The 20,276-nt window shown below is 47.2% G+C and overlaps 1 protein-coding gene across 6 annotated transcripts in view; it reads left to right on the top strand.

Moving 5' to 3' along the window:
- lt (vacuolar protein sorting-associated protein light) overlaps positions 1-20,276 on the top strand; it is a 635,043-nt gene that overhangs the window by 333,340 nt on the left and 281,427 nt on the right. Inside the window, exon 13 of one of the 6 annotated variants that reach the window (XM_075895959.1) lies at positions 2,471-2,813. The exons of the other annotated variants lie outside the window; for them this stretch is intronic. Within the exon in view, the coding sequence (XP_075752074.1) occupies positions 2,471-2,623 (153 nt within the window). The 3' untranslated portion in view covers positions 2,624-2,813. Of the gene's footprint in view, positions 1-2,470; positions 2,814-20,276 lie in introns of those variants that run through there. 6 annotated transcript variants of the gene reach the window in all.

Here is a 20,276-nt window from a genome sequence, read left to right as displayed (position 1 = left end):
CAAGCTTTTGTAATGGGTTGAAGCATTGATTGACCCACTCGTTACGCTATTCGCATTGTGCGACGACTGGTTGTTCTTTCACTTTTTTGAAACGCTGTTCAAGTCGTATTTATGCGATCGCCTTCCCGACATCAAGCCTGCCTGAGGCAAGTTTGCCAAGAAGTCCCAAGCACCGGCATGGCTTAGTGGTAGAATACTGAGCTGGCACACAGCGGACATGGATTCGAGCCCTATTGTGTCATTGGTACTAGGTTTTTTTTTTTTTTCTTATTTCATGCGACAGTGGTTACGGACACCGGCGGGGATGGCTACGGCAGACAACTACGGCGCCGCACGAGACCCGAGTTGTGATCTCATAACAGCTTTCGCTGTAAAAGCAGTAAAGACTGAATCCTTGCTTTCTGGTCATGGGTGTACTGTCCTTGCTGGCTTGTGTGCTCTTGGTGTTGGCATGCGATGGTCTTGCTGAAGAGGAGGACAATGTCCTGAGAAAGCGACTTCAGAAGGATGGTGTAGAACATTAGAGAGTAATTAGCCTCTGATACTCCAAGTCTTGACGTCGCGTATCTGAGATTTAACTGTGTCGTAAAGGTATTGAAGTCCTTGAAGATTATTGGAGGGCTTCACGGGTCTCATGTCATTGAGTCGCTGCATGTGAGCCTAGATGATGGCATATGTTTTGGCAAAGCATTGTTTTAATATGTTTAGGGCTTCAGAATAGCAGCTTGTCATTGCTGGAAGTCCCACGATAACAGATGCCGTGTCGCCAGTCAGAACCGAACGTACATAGACAAAGCGGTCAACGTCGCTGAGCCCATCATTCTTGTGGATCAGTTGATTAAACTGCTCCCAAAAAAGCGCCCACGATGAGGGTTGGCCATCGAACCTCTTGAGGTCGATTTTGAGAAGTTAGATGGCGAGCTTTGAACGGTTTCAGTTGGTGTTGTCGTTAGTGCACGGTTCTGGGACTCTCTCAAGTGCCATATCCGGTACTTGAGTTTCACTGACGTAGTTGTGGCTCAATCGTTGTAATCGACAATGCAGCCAAACTCTGCCTCTACTTTTCTGGTTGTCAGCAGAGGGACGATGTCGGAGTCTGTCACTCTCAAGTCAATGTGCAGTTGATTGAGGCGTTTATTGAGATTCGGCAGAATGCAATGCTCCTCTTCCGTAACGCTGTCTTAGGTGAGCATAGCTTCTGCCTCCTTGATAACGCGTGTTAATTGAGCTCTCTCTTATTTACGCTTCAATTTGAGAGCTTCCATGTTGGGTCTAAGCATTGAGCAGCTGTAAGTCGGTACATTAAACCCGTAAGCATGAAGTCGATTACCTTGTGGCCATCGATGTGGTTCGCTGTTCGAATGAGTTTTGGCGCCACTTGAAGAAAAGCGAGCCTCTTGTTGCGTAGAAAGAGGGGTTTATTTTTAATAAACTGCAGCCAAACTCGGTGGGTTCCTACTGTAGCGTGCGAATCGAAGCCCAGAACAGCTCGTTGTCATCTACGTTGATCTTTTTCTAACACGTAATAGCGAGAAATTGTAGCGTTCTTTCAAGTAATGCTGGCAGCTGTAAAACTCTCTTGGGTCTGTTATCACGTAACTGTACAAAACGCTGGTCTAAGAAAATACGTCCGCTCCTGGGCGAAATTCCCTTTTCCCAGTCTCTTTATGCGGAGAGCGCAGCACGTAGATGGGTTTGCGAGCCTTGCACTGATGCTGCCCCAGCGATTGCGACCATACCCCTAGAATTAAAATGTACAGTGGCTGCTCGAGGCCCCCCTTCCCCGCATCTTTTCATGCTTGTTAGATACAAGTAGTGCATTTCCCATCTTCTTGAGTATTTGATGGCAGGTGTAGGATGCGGCGAGATGGTATTGCATTCACTTTCCAAATAACGCAGAAGAAATGGCTCGTTAGATCTCTGCTTGAGCAGCACTTGTCGCCCCCACTCGTGGGCTCTGATTCACAGGTAGAACAGGGGATGTTATCAACTTGGGGAAGGACTGAAAACTGGGCTAGTTGTAGACAGTACTTGAACGTTTGAACGTGTTATCACTCAATGCATGAATACGCGAACACAACAGAAGAGGGACAAACCGCAGTGCTAACTTGCAACTGAATTGCCCCACCTATACCTCTGAATGCGGAGTGATGACAACATTATTAACACAACAACAACCGTAATGGTGGTGGGGTGATCACCTGACCACATTCAATCACACCACACATTACAGACTTAACAGATGCAAATGCCCACCATCACACAACAAATTAAACAAAACACAGGCCCTGATATTATTACAAACAAATGCATAGCTCAGCCCGGCGATCCTACGCCTGTGTTAATCAAGCTTATACCCGACGAACGCATGTAAAGTGTGCAAAGAACGTGCCACGCTGTAGCATATGCTTTGGGAGTGTGCCGGAAAAGTTTATGTTGCTGCCGCTGCTCACTTCCCAACGCATGTTAGGCAGGGACGAACTCCGAGGCAAACCGTTGCTGCTATCACTGCACGAGGGCAGGGGCTGGCCACTGCCGCGGTAGCTGCAGCAGATTGGCTAGATCGGCTACGTCAGCGTCGCTGCCGCTGAGAGGAGGCATTCACCAGCAACGAGCTGGCTGACCAACTTCGGGCTGTCCAGAAAGCCAAAGATGCCGCCCGGGTCCAAGGACTTCAAGGGGTCACCTGAGTTATCGCCATCATTATCGACAGAAGGTGCGATAGGACAGTGGTTCATCCCCTCTTCCCCCGCCTCGCCCCAAGAACACTGCGAGGCTTTAAATAAAGTTTATTAATTCATTCATTCGAAAAATTGTATGCCTGTGATCACCCGGTGGCGTGACCAAGATTCTTCAGCCACTCGATGTTTCTTTTAATCGCAGCTTTGAGGCCATCCTGTGACGTTTGTGGGAATCATGGATGTGAGGGGGTGAACACAGCTTCACTAAAACAAAGTGAATGAGACATGCTGAGTTTGACGAAGTGGGGAAATGAGGGAGTGAACCATGGAAATAAGCAACTAATAAGACCATTGTGGCGAGCTTTCACTAGGCCGGTTTGATCCCCTGCGTGACAGATGATAATAAGTCCGAATCGAGCGAGTCAGAGGACGGCAGTGACGTGCCGGAGGACGATGCGCCAGAAGTACAACCCCAAATAGCTGCACCATTCATAAGTGACCCTGAAGAAGACAATTTTGATAGATTTGATTAGATGCTGCTAGCCATTACAATAATAAAAATACTTTTCACTGAAAATATTGTGTTTATGTATATTGGGAAGAGCTCGCACGCGTGTCTGCCAAAATCTGGAAACTTGCAAATGCGACGGCCGCCTCAAGCATGAATTTTCGCAGTGCTTTCTCATGACGGGGCACTCGATGGCCGGTGAACAGGTGTGTCTTGTACACTGGTGCAACTTATATACTTTTTTTATTTAAAAAAAAAAACTGCTATTTTGAGGGGGGTGCAACTTATACAAGGGTGCGACTTATAGACCGAAATATGCGATACTTCAACCTTCACACTTATGTGACCACACTAAATCGAGAAAACGGCAGGTCAGCTGGCATCTTGAGCAATGAAAAAAAAAAGAACACTGATACACCCGACGTGTACTATTCAACAGCATAACAGCATAAATATCGTGCTATCTAAGAACCTAACTTTACTGTCATGTACGGCTGTAGAAGGCACGCTAATGCATTGTTTGCCCCTTTTTTTGTAAAAAAAATGTAATTACTGTAAATTAATGGGGGTTCTTAATGGGCCCTGAGTACGCGATCACTGTATAATGATGATGATCTCCACCGCCATGGCTTTTACCCACCCAGAGGGATCGCAGTGGAGGCAACGTTGTCTTCAGTCTCTACCCACGCTTCCCTTGTTTTTCCTGGTAGTGATACTTCTTATCATTCCTCCGGTCTCAGACGAAGCCCTCTGGGCGAGTCATTCTCGCATCCTTCGTGTAAACGGCTTCAGGCGGGCAACATGCGTCACCTCTGTCTTGCATGAACGTCGGCCACTAGTGGTGACACGTGCAATTTCATAGTTGACCTCGCTGAGACGATGAGGTATCACGAAAGGACCGGCGTAGTGTGCCAGTAGCTTTTGGCTCAAGCCACGTCTGCGTATTGGGCTTGTTAAGTTTGGCCTGGAAATTCGTCTGGGCAGATGCCATTGTGCGTAAGCCGGTCCACTGGGAAGGCTCTCAATCCCTTCAGCGCCCAGTCTGACAGACGCTGTCGAAGATTTGAGCAATTATCCAGACCATGCGGCAAGCAAAGGCGAGTTCCCGCCTTTCAAATGCGGACCCTTTTGTTGTCTCTTCGAGCAAAAGCGGTGACTGATGCCCTCGGCGACTCATCAGGCGACGGGGAAGCTGGCGTGACCGGCGCCAGAGCTGACAGGAGAGTGGCACTCCTTTTAATCCCCAATGAAGTAGACGACCGGCCGGCTGCCTGTGCCCGCCAGGCATTGTCCCGTCTAGCCGGAGGATGAGACGTCGTGTCGCCACAACGCCACGGCGAGGGAGGACAACAAAGAGAGCATCTTCCTGGAAGAGACCGCGGCGGCCACCGCAAATCACCCCGCCAATTAGGCGAGCTGTGCGGCAGACACTTTGATGTACGCTGTCAGGATCATGGGAACTCTCGACTAGCGGCACACACAGGATGAGGAAGAGCCCTGCTGGCGCCACCTTGCAGTACAGTGTTCACGACTGAATATTGGACGTTCACGTGGACCGTGCATGCTCGTCCCCCCAACCTGTTGTGTGTGTGTGATTGGTGTTCCACTCGAAGAGGAGGAGCCCAACAGGGCTTAAAACGACGCCGCAGAGTGCTGGACGTCGCTCTGAACCATGTAACGGTTCAACCATCACGCTCGTGGTTTGTGAAACCGCTAACCTTTCTTTTCTGTAAGTATGTGTAAATAGTGCCATAAACCTGTTTTGGTTTTCGTATCCTCCTGCGACCTTCCTTCCGACCTTAACAACTGGTGGCAGCGGTGGGATCCCATCATCAGCAACTTCCCCCATCCTTTACAGCTGGTTGGCAGCGGTGAGATGGACTTCACGACATGGTGCTGTGCTGTAGTGAGTGCTTGGTCTTTGCTATAACTTTCCAGGCTTCATTTCTTGAGTGTGCGTTGATTAGAAGCTGGATTGTGTGTGAGTTAGGGAGATCACCTATTTGTGTGTTAGAGGGATCCCATACATTTGTGTGATATGCAGGACTAAAGTACAACGGCAATTATGGAGGTGAAGACACTGCTAAAAGATGGTCTTTTGTACATTTGTGAAGACCTTGGTATTAGGATTAAGGAAGGAATGGGCAGGTCAGAAATTTTAGAGCTAATTTTGGAAAGCGCTAATGAGGAGGATATTGGGTACGCATTGAAAGCTTTAAAAAGGTTGGAAGAACGAAATCAGAAACGAGAGAGAACGGAAAGGGGAGGAACGGGAACGAGAGGAACGGAAACGAGAGGAACGCGAAAGAAAGGAACAGGAACGAGAACGAGAAAGAGAACGGGACCGAGAGGAACACGAAAGAGAGGAACGGGAACGAGAGGAACGGAAACGAGAGGAACGCGAAAGAGAGGCACGGGAAAGGGATAGAAAAGAGCGTGATCGAGCACGCGCCTTGGTGCTCGAACAACTGGAACGTAAAATTGAAGCAATGCGGCGAAAGTTGCAGCCATTCGCAAGTGTAGCGCACGAGAAGTGCGAGGTGCAGCGCAGAGCTTTAGAGAAGGCTAGCACGTTTGAAAAGCGCAGCAGGTTCGAAGACGAACCAAATGTGAGAGCTGCGAAAGATGCTGCTCTAATAAGAGAGGCCACTGAAGGTCAGAGCGAGTGCGATGAGGTGCTGTGCCAGATAAATGGTAGCGAAACAGATGGATAGCTGTAGAAAAGCTGGTACAGACCTCAACTGTGTTTGTCGCAATGGTGAAACTTGCAAACAGTGTGGAAGTACGCAAGGACACCGAAGAAAGCTCAGAAGCAACGAAAGTAGGTAGCGGGGATATCAGTGCAGTCTCAGACAGCTCTCAGCAATGCGAGCTAGAGTGTTTGAAGGAAAGCAGCTGCACTGTTCCTAAGAGCGTCAAGCTGTCCGCCGGTCTAGAGTGTGTAATGGGTGATTTTTTCGAAAATCATTTAGACGGCACGGCGTCGACAGCTGACAAGTGCTGTGATAGGGTGATAGAACTTAAGCAGCGATCGGAAGGCATAGAAACGAACTGCAAAATGCGGCGCAGACGAAAGCGACGTCGGAGAGCTGCGAGCGAGACAAAAGACAGTAAGGGTGTAAAGAAAAGCTCAACATCTTTGAGCGTAGTGAACAGAACTAGGGGTTCTGCATCGGCGTCAGACTCGGTTTGCATGCGTCCTAGCCGCCAGAAGAAAAGTACAAAGAAAGCGGATTCGCAAATAGAATCTCGTGTAAAGCGCCAGTCTTCCGATTCCGTCCACAGCAAGTGTCATGGTGCATCCTTGAGCTGTAAAACCATCGATGACTCAACCTGCGACAAATTTCAAAGCAGTGCGGGACAGGTCAGTCACAAACGTCGCCGGGAAAGAGGTAAGCGTACGCGAGCGACAAAGCGAAGGCATGAAAGAAGTAGCAATCAGCCGGGCGAACGACGGAAGAGTAGATCATCGGCCAGTGCGGGGAAGAGGCCTTTGTGGCGGGAAGTAAGGCGCCAGCGGCGAAAAGGTAGGCCACAGCGCGCACCCTCCCGACGGAATGCGCGATGGAGATTCAGAGCTTTTCATGGAAAAGAGTGTCGTCGTGGTCCTAGAAGAAAGGCCACAATAGCTAAACACCGCTCGGGAGCTAGACCAAAGAGGACACCGTCGCTCTTTCCCTTGCATTTCTCGGGTTCCCTCCGCCAGATTGACAGAAGTCGGCCGAAATCGCAAATGAGGCGTAACGCTGCCGTTCAGCTGGTAGCACGTACACGTTGTGGACTCGGGCGTCCTCGAAATCCGCCAAGACCGCGACCGCCGCGTGTGCGACTAAAGTGAGGGACAGCTGTAAGCAGGAGAGTTCGACAGAGGAGTTTTATTGGAAATGTATTTGTTTATATTTGGTTTTAAAGTGGTGTTCCTGTAGCACCTCCCCGGCTAGTTCGTGTAGCAGCAGTTTTTCCCTTCTAGATTTTTTAAAAGCATTGTAAGTGTTTTAGTGGAGTTACTGGGAAATGGCCTATGGTTAGGTGTGCGATTGGTGTGCTAGCGCTCTTTGAATGAGAGTATGATGTCGTGCTAGGGCGCACAGCAAAGTCCTGTGCGTTCTTTAAAGACAGGGGTTGACATGAGGCTACATTCAGTTAATGAGCGTGTTAGTACAGGAGTTGCATTTCCCTTTGTGATTTTAGTATGTGCTCAGGGATCAGGTGAATTCTTTAGCTGAGCATTATGTTATATACCAAACGTTGAGATTAGGAATGCGTTTTAAGGATTTACACATTTCGGTTTATTGAGAGAATGAAGAATGTGCACAGATACCTTGTGTATAGTGTCTGGCAGCTTTCATGTAAAAACCATGTAGTTGGTTGTGTTTCATGAAATTAGTAATGAAATTAGATGTAAGTTACAACTTAGTAGAACGGATGGTAAGAAAAAGATAGTTTTCAAAGAGTGTAATTATGGTTATATGGGGCCAAATTGTATTTGCCTTTGTGTGCTTTTCTCGCACGGCTATTTGTTCCATTTTTGGTAAGCATCTCCCCGTCCATGATTGTTGTAACTTTGGCGGCACCAAATTGCCTCAAAATTTTAGCGTACAGGTTTCTCTTTTGTTTGTGTTTCTTGAGAAGCCTGGAGGGTTTTACGCGGGTCCAATGTGCTTGACTTCAGCATGGTATTGTGTTGTGTGGTTCGCCTTGCTGTTGTCGATCATTTTTGAGCTGGTTTGGAAGTTGCTTACGAGTTCGCAGCTGGAGGGAGAAAGCCAGGCCATCGTCCTCGTCACCAACCATTCTCTTCGTGCCCAGGGGTTGGGAGCGCTGGCCTGCCGAGGTTTTCCGGGCGGCGGAGGAGCTGTTAAGTTTGCCCAGACGAATTTCCAGGCCAGACGCCATTGTGCGTAAGCCGGTCCACTGGGAAGGCTCTCAATCCCTTCGGCGCCCAGTCTGACAGATGCTGTCGAAGATTTGAGCAATTATCCAGACCATGCGGCAAGCAAAGGCGAGTTCCCGTCTTTCAAATGCGGACCCTTTTGTAGTCTCTTCGAGCAGAAGCGGTGACTGATGCCTTCGGCGACTCATCGGGCGACGGGGAAGCTGGCGTGATCGGCGCCGGAGCTGACAGGAGAGTGGCGCTCCTTTTAATCCCCAATTAATCGCACTGCGCTGTCAACGGCATCGACAAGTGCGGCACCCCGTGGTCCATGGTTACCTACAAGTAGCTGCGGCGACGACGGACTTGCGGGATTTGCGGCCGTGTACTCGATGTTAACGGTGGCTGTTTACCTTGTGTAGGTAAGTGTGTAGCACCTTTTTTCACCTCGATTATTACCATTGTCACTGGCTGCAAATCCCAACTTTCTATTATTTCTTGTTTGCTATGGGTGTTGATGTGTGTACGTATCGCGCGCGCATAGGACGCTTCCTTGCGCGCCACATACAACTCAAACAGCAATTCACTGTCTGGCTCCGTTCAACGGCGTTTTTTGGTTACTGGAGACCAGGATGCCGTCTACTTGTAGTTTTGTTCAGTGTTGCACACATACTGCTTTGCGCTGGTGACATCGAAACAAATCCAGGGCCTGACAAAGTAGAGCAGCTATTAGTTTTGGTGAAAGATATAGGACAGACAATTGACAAATTCCAGAAAGAAACTTCAAGCAAGTTGAAGGACCTTCAAACGACTATTACAGATACAAAACGGCGACTTTCGAAAATAGAAGAGCGACTTGACGTTATAGACGTCTTACGTAAAGACGTTACAAGCGTGAACGAGGTCCTACAAGAATCACACGCCCAGCTGAAAAGCCTTGAAACGAAACAGACAGAGCAAGCAGATTTACTGGTCGACGATCTGAATAACAGAATGCGAAGGAATAACCTAGTCTTCAAAGGTATTCCGGAGCAGACAGCAGAAAAATGGAAGGACACAGAAAAAATAGTATCTGAATTTGTCACACAGCATCTTGGAATTCAATCGGGTGAAATAGAACGTGCCCACAGAGTAGGGCGAGTCACAGATGATCGAGTTCGGCCGATTGTAGTGAAATTTTTGAACTTCAAAGATAAGAGTAGCATTCTAAGAAACGCCTACAAGCTACAGAAATCTTCCCCTCGAGTCTGGGTAGAGGAGGATTTCTCGCCAAGGATACAGATGATAAGAAAGAAACTTCGCGATTTCGTAAAGGTAGAACGAAAGCCTGGCGAAAAGTATAAGCTGCTCTTTGATAAGGTTCTCCTGGGAAATAGATTGTACGGATTAGGGAATACTAATGACAGCACAATTGTTCAAATACCAAGGCACGAACCACGTGTAAACACGGCTTGACGCAGGAATCGTTGTGCGCATACCTTATCTCTCGTTGTATGTAATTTTCGCAGCATCTTGAACAAACAAGATCAACTTGCCACAATCGTTGAATGCTGCACTGCGGATCTAGTTCTCGGTACGGAGACGTGGTTAAATGCTGATGTATCGAACGGCGAACTCGCTCTGTCTGCTGATTTCAATATTTTCAGAAAGGACAGGTCATACCAGCGGGGTGGCGGCGTAATGATTGCCGTAAAAAGTCATTTTAAGGCGCAACTATTAGACACAGACGCACACTTAGAAATTTTGTGGATTGTACTGCAACTGTCAGCAGGTGAAACTTGTATTGTCGGGGTATGCTATCGTCCGCCAGACGCTTCTATCGAGTTTGTCGATAATTTGAATGACTCACTTAGTTTTGTTCAATGCAAACATCCAACATCACCAATAATATTAGCCGGTGATTTTAATTATCCGGGAATAGACTGGCGGACATGCACACCTACGGGTGGTACAAGAAGAAATGAATGTATTGATTTCCTTGATACACTTTCATTATTTAACATGACTCAAATGGTCTCTGTCCCTACACGCGGAAGTTCTGTTCTTGATTTAGTGCTCACTACTGAACCTGAGAATATGCGCGTCCACGTACTTGATTGTATTAGTGACCACAATGTTCTACACTGCGAGGCCATGACAAAAGTGGTAAAACCAGAAAAACAGATGAAAGTATTGTACGACTACAAACGAGCTGACGTACTGAACATTCTGTCCGACCTGTCGTCTTTCTCTGATCACTTTCTCACCAGCCTCCATTCTCGTGACACGAATGAAAACTGGCGAATCGTTCACGAGAAACTCATGCAACTAAAAAACCAATACATTCCTACAATTACAATCACATCTTCGACTCACAACTCATGGTTCACCTCGCATGTCAAGCGGTGCATCAACAAAAAAAAGCGCTTGTATTCTAAGGCAAGATTCTCGGGCACCGATGCTGCATGGGAAGAGTACAGAAACTATGCAAAGATATGCGACAGAGAAATAAAAACAGCTAAAGACAAATTTTTTAATGAGGATCTACCTGCGCTGCTAACAAACAATACTAAAAAATTTTGGAAAGTGGTAAATCCTAGGAAATGTTCGGGACAGCCAATTCATCTAACTAAAGACGATAAACTGTTGTCACCGTCAGAGGCTGCAGAAGAACTGAACTTATTCTTTGGATCTGTTTACACTGAAGAGGAGCCCATTTCGGCCGATTTAAAATTTGACTCCATTAACGCCACAATGAATGACATCGTGATCACTCCGGAAGGTATCGAATCGGCTATTGAACGTCTTGCAAACAATTCATCCCCTGGACCAGATGGTATATGCCCGAAGTTACTTAAAATTACTAAGCCAGTCATATCCCGTATTTTTGTAGCTTTATTTCAGCAGTCAATTGACACTGGATGTGTGCCTGACACATGGAAAATCGCTCGCGTGACGCCGATATTTAAATCCGGTGATTCATCGATGCCATCTAATTACAGGCCCATTTCACTCACCAGCATACCCTGCAAATTATTAGAACACATCATATCATCTGCAGTAATGACGTACTTAACCGAGCAAAATTACTTTATTCCTAACCAACATGGTTTCCAGCGCGGGCGTTCATGCGAAACACAATTATTCGAATTAGTTACTGACCTCCATTATGCCGTTCATGCGTCTACAATAATTGATGCCGTATTTATCGACCTTGCCAAAGCATTTGACAAAGTTCCCCACAGTCGTCTATTAATGAAGCTAGACTGCCTTAAGATAAACCGAAACGTTACCACTTGGATAAATAACTTTTTGTGTAATCGTTATCAATTCGTGACTGTAAATGATTGTTCATCTACATTGATTCAAGTTAAATCCGGGGTACCCCAAGGCTCTGTACTTGGACCGATACTGTTTCTCATCTACATTAACGACATTTCTAAAAATCTGGCATCTACTACTCGCTTATTTGCCGACGACTGTGTGATTTATAGAAAGATTACTAACCCAAACGACCACACTGCTTCACAAAAAGACCTTGATAGCATCGCTACTTGGTGCGATCAATGGCAAATGAAAATTAACGCTTCCAAAACAAAAGTAATAACTTTTACGAATACTACCCAGCCCCCGATCAATTCCTATCTCATTAATGCAATGCCAATAGAACACGTTTCATCAATAAAGTACTTAGGCGTCCATCTTTCCGCCGACCTGTCATGGAATGCCCACATTGACGCAATAACATCTAAAGCATCTAAAACACTTGGATTCATTAGACGCCACTTACATCAAGCTAACTGGAAGACAAAACTTACAGCATACACCTCACTTGTTCGGTCTAAAATAGAATATGCTTCATTCATTTGGAACCCACATCAAATTTACTTAATTAACAAACTTGAATCCATGCAAAATAAAGCTGCCCGATTCATAACCAGAAACTACTTGCGTCATTCGAGCATCACTAATATCAAAGCATCACTGAGCCTCCCATTACTAGAGAAAAGAAGAGTGCTGGCCCTGCTATCCCATTTTCACAAACTTTATCATAATCATTCGTCATTTGCTACCACTTACATATTGCCTGCCCATCACTATTTTCCGCGCCTAGATCACCCCTTCAAAGTTTTAGTTCCATATGCGCGTACAAACATCTTCTATAACTCGCCTCTGTTGTGCGCACTCCGTCTTTGGAATGACTTACCACATGATGTTGTGTCTGTAAGAAACTTCGACGCCTTTGTAGAAATGTTAAAAAGCTCACCTAATATTGTATGAAAAAAAAAAAAAAAAAAAAAAAGTGAATTATTTTTTTGTACGATAGTGTTTCATTGTTATTTGCTGTGCTTTAGTGGTGTTACCAACTGTTTATTTGTTCAAATGTAACCTAACCCTCATCCCGTTTACTGTAACCCCCCCCCCCCTATGTAATGCCCGGCAAGGGCCTTTAGGGTATGTGAATAAAAAAATCAAGTAGACGACCGGCCAGCAGCCTGTACCCGCCAGGCATTGTCCCGGCTAGCCGGAGGATGAGTCGTCATGTCGCCACGACGCCACGGCGAGGGAGGACAACAAAGACAGCATCTTCCTAGAAGAGACCGCGGCGGCCACCGCAAATCACCCCGCCAATTAGGCGAGCTGTGCGGCAGACCCTTTGATGTACGCTGTCAGGATCGTGGGAACTCTTGACTAGCGGCACACACACGACGACGAAGAGCCCTGCTGGTGCCACCTTGCAGTGCAGTGTTCACGACTCAATATTGGACGTTCACGTGGACCGTGCATGCTCGTCCCCCTCACCTGTTGTGTGTGTGTGATTGGTGTTCCACTCGGAGAGGAGGAGCCCAACAGGGCTTAAAACGACGCCGCAGTGTGCTGGACGTCGCTCTGAACCATGTAACGGTTCAACCATCACGCTCGTGGTTTGTGAAACCACTAACCTTTCTTTTCTGTAAATATGTGTAAATAGTGCCATAAACCTGTTTTGTTTTTCGTATCCTCCTGCGACCTTCCTTCCGACCTTAACAACTGGTGGCAGCGGTGGGATGCCATCATCAGCGACCTTCCTTCCCATCTCTTACAGGCTCCACACCCACACTAGATCACCGGGGGCATAGGTTACATGCCTGTGTTGACTGTTGTAGCGAGTTTTGGAGGACTCTTGCGCTGCCAGTGTATGTAGGCAGGCAAAAAAAGTCGACGTGTCTCTTCCGCACGACACAAAGTTTCCGCAATTGTTAAATCGTCATGGACGACAAAAGGAAAGATAGTGTCCAGCGTATGTCGATGTGAGCGAGCGAAGAGCAGATAGAAAGGGCTGTAGCCTGTCGTTTCGTGTTTCGACGTGTTGAAGGCGTACGTGACGAATGGTAAAACTTCATCCCAGTTTTTTTGATCGGAGGCGACGTACATTGACAACATGTTGATCAACGTTCAGTTTGTGCGCTCGGTGAGGTCGTTAGTTTGTGGATGATACGCAGTTGAGTGTCGGAACTTGGAAGCACACAAATGAAGTAATGATTCGACAATATCAGCGGTAAATTGCCGTCCACGGTCACTTATTATCACGCGAGGAGGTTTGTGTCGGAGGATGACTGAATTCAACAGGAACTCCGAAACCTGGACTGCCGTGGCGGAGCATAAGGCAGCCGTCTTGCAGTACCGCGTCAGGTAGTCAGCGCATACAATTATCCACCGGTTACCTTTTGAGGAGCGTGGAAATGGTTCCATCAGATCAATGCCGACTTTTTCAAAAGGGGAACTGGGAGGCTTTACAGGTTGCAGGTGACCAACTGGTCCCGAGGAGGGCCGCTTGTGGCTCTGGCACTGCGTACAGCTGGCCACGTAGTTCTCGATTGTCTTGCTCATTTTCAGCCAATAGAACCGCTCTTTCGTGCGACTAAGTGTTCGTGCGGTGCCTAGATGGCCAGAGGTGGGGTCATCATGCCGCAGAACAGACGTTTGGAGAGACGCAGGAACAACTAGCAGAAAGTGGGCACCCATCGTGGACAAGTTTCTCTGGTAAAGAAGACCATTTCGGACGCAGAATCGGCCTTCGCTTAATGAATTTCTCGCTCCAGGGAAGAGAGCTTTCAAGCTTGGGTCATTACGCTGCTCAGCGGCGAAAGTCACGGCATCGGGAAAGCCAGACGACAGAGCAGCGATAAGGTGGTCAAAGTTATCGCATTCACAATCTGTCGATAGTAGCGGCATTCTGGAGAGGCAATCCACATCAGCGTGTAGACGGCTATTCTTGTATGAAATGGTGAAGACATGTTCTTGTGCGAGGCGGCCGGATGGGTCACGAAGGTTGACCAGCCAACACAAGAAATGGTGATCTGTGACGATAGTGAACGGGCGACCATAGATGTATGAGTGAAACTGTTGCACGGCAAAGACTACTGCTAGGCATTCCTGTTCGGTCACTGTGTAGTTGTGTTCAGGCTTGCTTAAAGAACGACTTGCGTACGCCACAACGTGTTCCTTCTTGCCAGAACGCTGAACGAGAACGGCACTGATACCGATGCCACTTGCGTCTGTGTGAATTTCCGTGGGCGACGAAGCATTGAAGTGCCGAAAAATCCGCTGCGAAGTTAACAAACACTTCAGCTTGTGAAAAGCGGCATCGCACTCGGAGATCCACTGAAACGGGCTGTTCTTGCGTAGAAGGCTCGTCACGGGGTGAACGACATCCGCAAACTTGGGTACGAACCGGCGGAAATACGAGCAGAGCCCAATGAAGCTATGCAGTTGTTTCACAGATTTAGGACGCTCGAACGATTCAACGGCCGCTGTCTTTTGTGGGTTAGGTCTAATGCCATCTTTGCCGACGAGATGTCCTAACACCAATGTCGGTCGCTCGCCAAAGTGGCACTTTTTTTTTTAATTCAATACAAGGCCAGCTTTTTCAATGCAGCTGAGCACGAGGTCTAGGCGAGTATTGTGCTCCTCAAACGTACGCCCAAAAATTACGACATCATCAAGGTAACACATGCATATATGCCAATTTAAACCACGCAATATAGAGTCCATAAATCTTCCAAATGTCACAGGAGCATCACATAATCCGAATGGCATAACGTTGAACTCATAAAGTCCGTCAGTTGTAACAAATGCTGTCTTTTCTTTGTCAGCTGCGTGCATCGGAATTTGCCAGTAACCTGATCTCAGGTCGACAGATGAAAAGTAAGACGCGGAATGCAGGCAGTCTAGAGCGTCATCGATGCGCGGCAGTGGATAGGCATCTTTCTTGGTAACAGAATTCAGTCGGTGGTAGCCAACGCAAAATCTCCATGTACCATCCTTCTTCCTCACTAGAATGACGGGAGCAGCCCACGGACTTGCCAATTTCTGTATTATTCCCTTTTCCAGCATCTCTTGGACTTGCTCGTTGATGATCTTGCGCTCCGATGGTGCCACTCTGTAAGGTTTCTGCCTAATGGGACGCACCGATTCGGTGTGGATCCGATGACCTATCCGGGACGCTGGGATTGAGGGCCTTTGGCTGTATTTAGAAAAATCGAACACTTTCGAGTGCTTAAACAGAACGTCGAGCAGTGTATGACATTCGCTTTGGTCAAGTGACTTGCTGACCATTTGTAGCAATTGGGCATCTTCTGAACCTTCTAAGCCTAGATGTTCATTTTGGCTTGTAGCATCAAGAAGCGCAACCAGCGTCGTACATGATTCGGGTCTAAATACTGCAAGTTTCATGCCGCCTGGCAGAATTGCAGGCTCCATGGAACTGTTCATTGTCCACACACCTGCCCGTCCATCAACGACTGACACTATACAATGGGGAATGAGAATGTTCTTTTTCAGGCATGCCGAGGGAATCGGTTCGAGCGTGGCGTCAAATGTGCCACAGTTGTTACTGGAACATGTCACGGGAACAAACACAGCAGAAAATGCAGGAACGACTGTATCCACGGAGAGGAAAAGGTGCATTCCTCCTGACAGGAATTTTCCAAAAGCGCCGTTGGGAAAGTACCGTGTATAGAAAAATGCCCACTTCTGCAGTCTACAGTTGCCCCACACTTACACAAGAAGTCAATACCCAAGATAACGTCATGTGTAGACCGCGGAATAACCGCAAACTCTGTACAAAACACCTTGCCACACAGCGAGACGTCCACAGTACAATATCCCACCGGACACAACATGTCACCACTTACACCACGAAATGTCACCCCACGGTTCAAGCAAAACATCACTTTTGGTCCTAGCAAGTTCTAAAAATTTACACTCATCACCGAGACTGTCGCGCCTGTATCCACAAGTGCCATAGTAGACACTCCATCGACAACTACATGAACTTTGTTCTTCAACATAAACGCTGACGGGGGTATATCTCTAGATAGCACCTGTGATCTTGTGGCTTCACCCCCACTGGCCGCACCGACTAGTTTTCCGGCGGCGGTGTACGTGCGTGTCGCCGTGGCGACTGCAATTGTGGAGCACGGGGAGCTGGTGGTGGCGTCAAACTTCGATCAGAGGCCGGCGAGGGATAGCGTGACCCGGTAGGTGCGCGTGGTTTCCGTGACGTGGAGTGCGGATGGTCGAAATGTTGGTGATACATGGGCCAAGACTGTCGCTGATATGGGCGGTGGTCACAAAAACGTGCGATATGACCCGGGACGCCACAGTAGTAGCATACCGGAATTGGTCGAGGGGCACGTGGCTGCTCAGAGTAACGACTCCTCTCGGAAGGCATGGGATAGTGGTGCCGCCCTTCAGGGGCACTGTAGGCAGGCGATGTTGGGTAAACAGGCGGCCGAAAACTTCGTTCGTAGTTGGGAGTTGGATGACGGGGAAATCCAGCCTGCCGTGTGCCTTGATATTCATAAGCGTCTGCTACGTTGATCGATGGTTGCTATGGTGGAAGAGAAACAGGAGTCCGCACACGTTCTGGTTCGTTTACGTACACATCCTGAAAATCGCTGGGGCGATGATAGGTCTGCTGACATCGAAACAGCTCATCTCTGACAATCTGCCGTATGGTCAAAGCAAAGTCGTTAGGTGGCACTGTTTTAACACTAGCCACAGTGGGGACGTTGGACAGGCGGCCGAATTTCGGAGAAATTCATCGCATCTTGAGGGATTCAAAGGTACGACAATGCTTCATCACGTCGGACACGGAGTTCAAGCACTCTTTCCCAATTAAGAAATTGTACACGTCTTCGGCTATACTCTTGAGAATGTGTCCAGCCTTGTCTTCTTCAGACATCCTCCCATTCACGATCTTGCACAGCTTCAATATTTCTTCAATGTATGTCGTACATGTTTCTCCTGGAAGCTGTGCCCTCTGAGACAAAGTCTGCTCCGCGCGTTTCTTCTTTGCATCCGAATCACCGAAACACTTCTGCACTTCTTCAACAAAACGTTCCCAAGTAGGGAACATGTCCTCTTAGTTCTCGTACCACATGAGGGCGATGTCAGTTAACGAGAATACGACATGATTGAACTGTTCGTTCGAGTCCCAGCCATTGCTTCTGCTCACCTCCTTGTAGTTCTTGAGCCACACGTGGACGTCTTCTCCTCAGGTTCTGCCGAAGTTTGGCGGCACTGTGTAGTACGGCGCGGAATCCATCGGAGTTAGCCTCGAAGCATTGGATGGCTGCTCTTGGGCCATTACGATCGGGGAAGGTGGAAGTCCGGCGAGGCGGCGGCTGCGATGAAGTCCTGGTAGGGAAGCTTCCGTCTTTGGGTTCGTCCTACCCAGCACCTTCCACCAAATTGTTACTTAAAGCAAGGTAAATTAATGGGGGTTTTTAATGGGCCCTGAGTCCGCGATCACCGTATAATGATGATGATCTCCACCGCCATGGCTCGTACCCACTCAGAGGGATCGCAGTGGAAGCAACGTTGTCTTCATTCTCTACCCGCACTTCCCTTGTTTTTCCTGGTAGTGATACTTCTTATCAATATTATAGGTATGCTTCAATTATTTCTCATGTAATTTGATTTCTGTGTGTTGGTAGAATTGGAGCTTCATGAAAGATAGGTGGCACTGTGCAACATGTTGGGACATATGTAAGTATAAATTTATTAAAAACAATGCCTCTGTTCCAGCAACCTGATGTTTATGCATATACTTGTTCTACCTATGTATACACGACCACAGGAAAATGGTAAAAGTCACATTATACACTTCCTACTCTGTACAAAGAGCGACCCTGCAGCCTTCTTTAGGTACTCCTGACACGCTCTTAAGTTTCTGTTCAACCATCCCACAAACCTTATTCAACTTATTAGGTGACGAAAAAACTACACTTACTCCAAAATGGCTAGCAACATTCTTAAATTGTGGGATAGTCTGTGTATGTACAGAAGTACTGTTGAAGATTTCCAGTGCTCTCGAACTGGATGAGTAGTGATACTGTCTGTGTTATTCGTAACCCGCTTGGTCAACTTGCGAACATTTTGTCGGATGCTAGCATCCCGAAAACCTGTGTCTGTTTGCCTCGTCACTTGTTATGCTTGGTCAACTTGCGAACAGTTTGTCGGATGCTAGCATCCGGAAAACCTGTGTCTGTTTGCCTCGTCACTTGTTATGAGAAGCTGATGCCCATCTGATGAGTGCAAGACCGAAACTGCGCAGAACGCAAACATGAAAAAATAATACTATTCTTAATAACATCGAATGGCCTGAATAGTTTGTGTGTTTCTGCAGCAAAAATATATCTAAGTGTATTATCTTCGCTTTTTTCGCCTTTACTTCCAACACTCTGGTGTTTGCATAGGATCGCAAGTTGCTCCTGTTCGGAGCAACATTTTTCTAGAAAGGGTAGACAGGTCTCTTCAGGTGTCTTAAAGTGTCTTCAGGTGTCTTCAGGTGTCTTCAGTGTCTTGAAGACCTAGCGTTTAAAATAATTAGGTATGTAGACAATTTTCTTGTTTTTCTTTAGGCATCCACTTTTGAACAAACAGTAACTGGCATTATTAATGTTTTCAAAAAATGTGGTCTGGGCTTTCGAATTCACCTATGGGTTACCTCTTAACAACTACCTACAGTTCTTAGGCAGTCAATTATAAGTACAAAACGATCATGTGTGTGGAAGTATAGTCCTCATTCAGCAAAACTGCTCCTAAATTTCAATTGAGGCCATTCGAAAGTCAAGAATGGCATTGCTTTTTCATGCTTGCGTTCTACACATTTTAGGTCTTGCTCTCATCAGATGGGCACCAGTTTCTCGGAACAAGTGACGAGTCTAGCAGACGCAGGTTTTCTGGACGCTAGCATCCAGCCTACTGTTTATATGTCGACCATGAAAGTTAAAATGAATGCAGACAGTATCGCTACTCATCCAGTTCCTGATAATAGGAAATGTTCAGCAATACTTCCGTACATACACAGACTGTCCCACAATTCGAAGAATGTTGCTAGCTGATTTGTAGTATGTGTACTTTTTTTGTCGCTGTTGTGAGTGAAGTGCGCGAGTGAAGTGATTTTCAAATTTGGCGCGAGAAGATAGGCTACTGACATTGTGTTACCTGCGACAGTGTGGCAAACACTGGCCATTGAAAAAGAAGAAAAACACCAGAAAATCGCAGAAAGATTCAGAGCGACTGCATGGAAGCAAGAGGAAGAAGAAGAGTCGTGCTGGTGGTTGGGAGAAGACGGCTAGGATGCATTGTGCGAGCTCATCGGGTGTGGGTACCCAGGTGTCAAGGCACCCACCTTGCAGGCGACGACAACCACGGGGTCCTGGTGATCATTAAACCACACAGGCTATTGGTGAGTTCCTGGCACAGCCTGGTTTTGATGTTCAAACAGAAGACAGCGCCGCAGATGACGTCGTCTACCGATAGCGCGAGCGAGTCATTGGGCTACGGGTCCGAGCTTGTGCACTCCCACCACGGCGGCTTCCTTGCTAGACTGTTGATGGGCGTGAACCGCTGGTGAGCCGTATCTTTCTCTTTGCGCATCCGGACTCCAATACCAGAACTTCAGCGGCTGTACTCAAAGACCACTTGGACTCGTAGAAGGTTCCCCTCTTTGACGAGAACTGCATCGATATTCTGTCTAACTGTGCAAGAACTTTAATGGGTCAATTCGGTAGACCATTCAGGCTTTTAGAGGTTCCCCTCTTTAATGAGAACTGTATTTACTTTCTGGCTGGTCGGTGCTTGTTAGTTTATCTTTTCTGCATTTTAGCATTCCCTTTCGTGTTCTTTTTGTGTTTGTGCAAGTATATATATATATATATATATATATATTATTTTTTCAAGC

The sequence above is a fragment of the Rhipicephalus microplus genome, chromosome 1 (genome assembly GCF_043290135.1).
Source record: "Rhipicephalus microplus isolate Deutch F79 chromosome 1, USDA_Rmic, whole genome shotgun sequence".
In the NCBI taxonomy this organism is placed as follows: Eukaryota; Metazoa; Arthropoda; class Arachnida; order Ixodida; family Ixodidae; genus Rhipicephalus; species Rhipicephalus microplus.
This window is presented reverse-complemented; position numbering and strand designations above follow the sequence as displayed.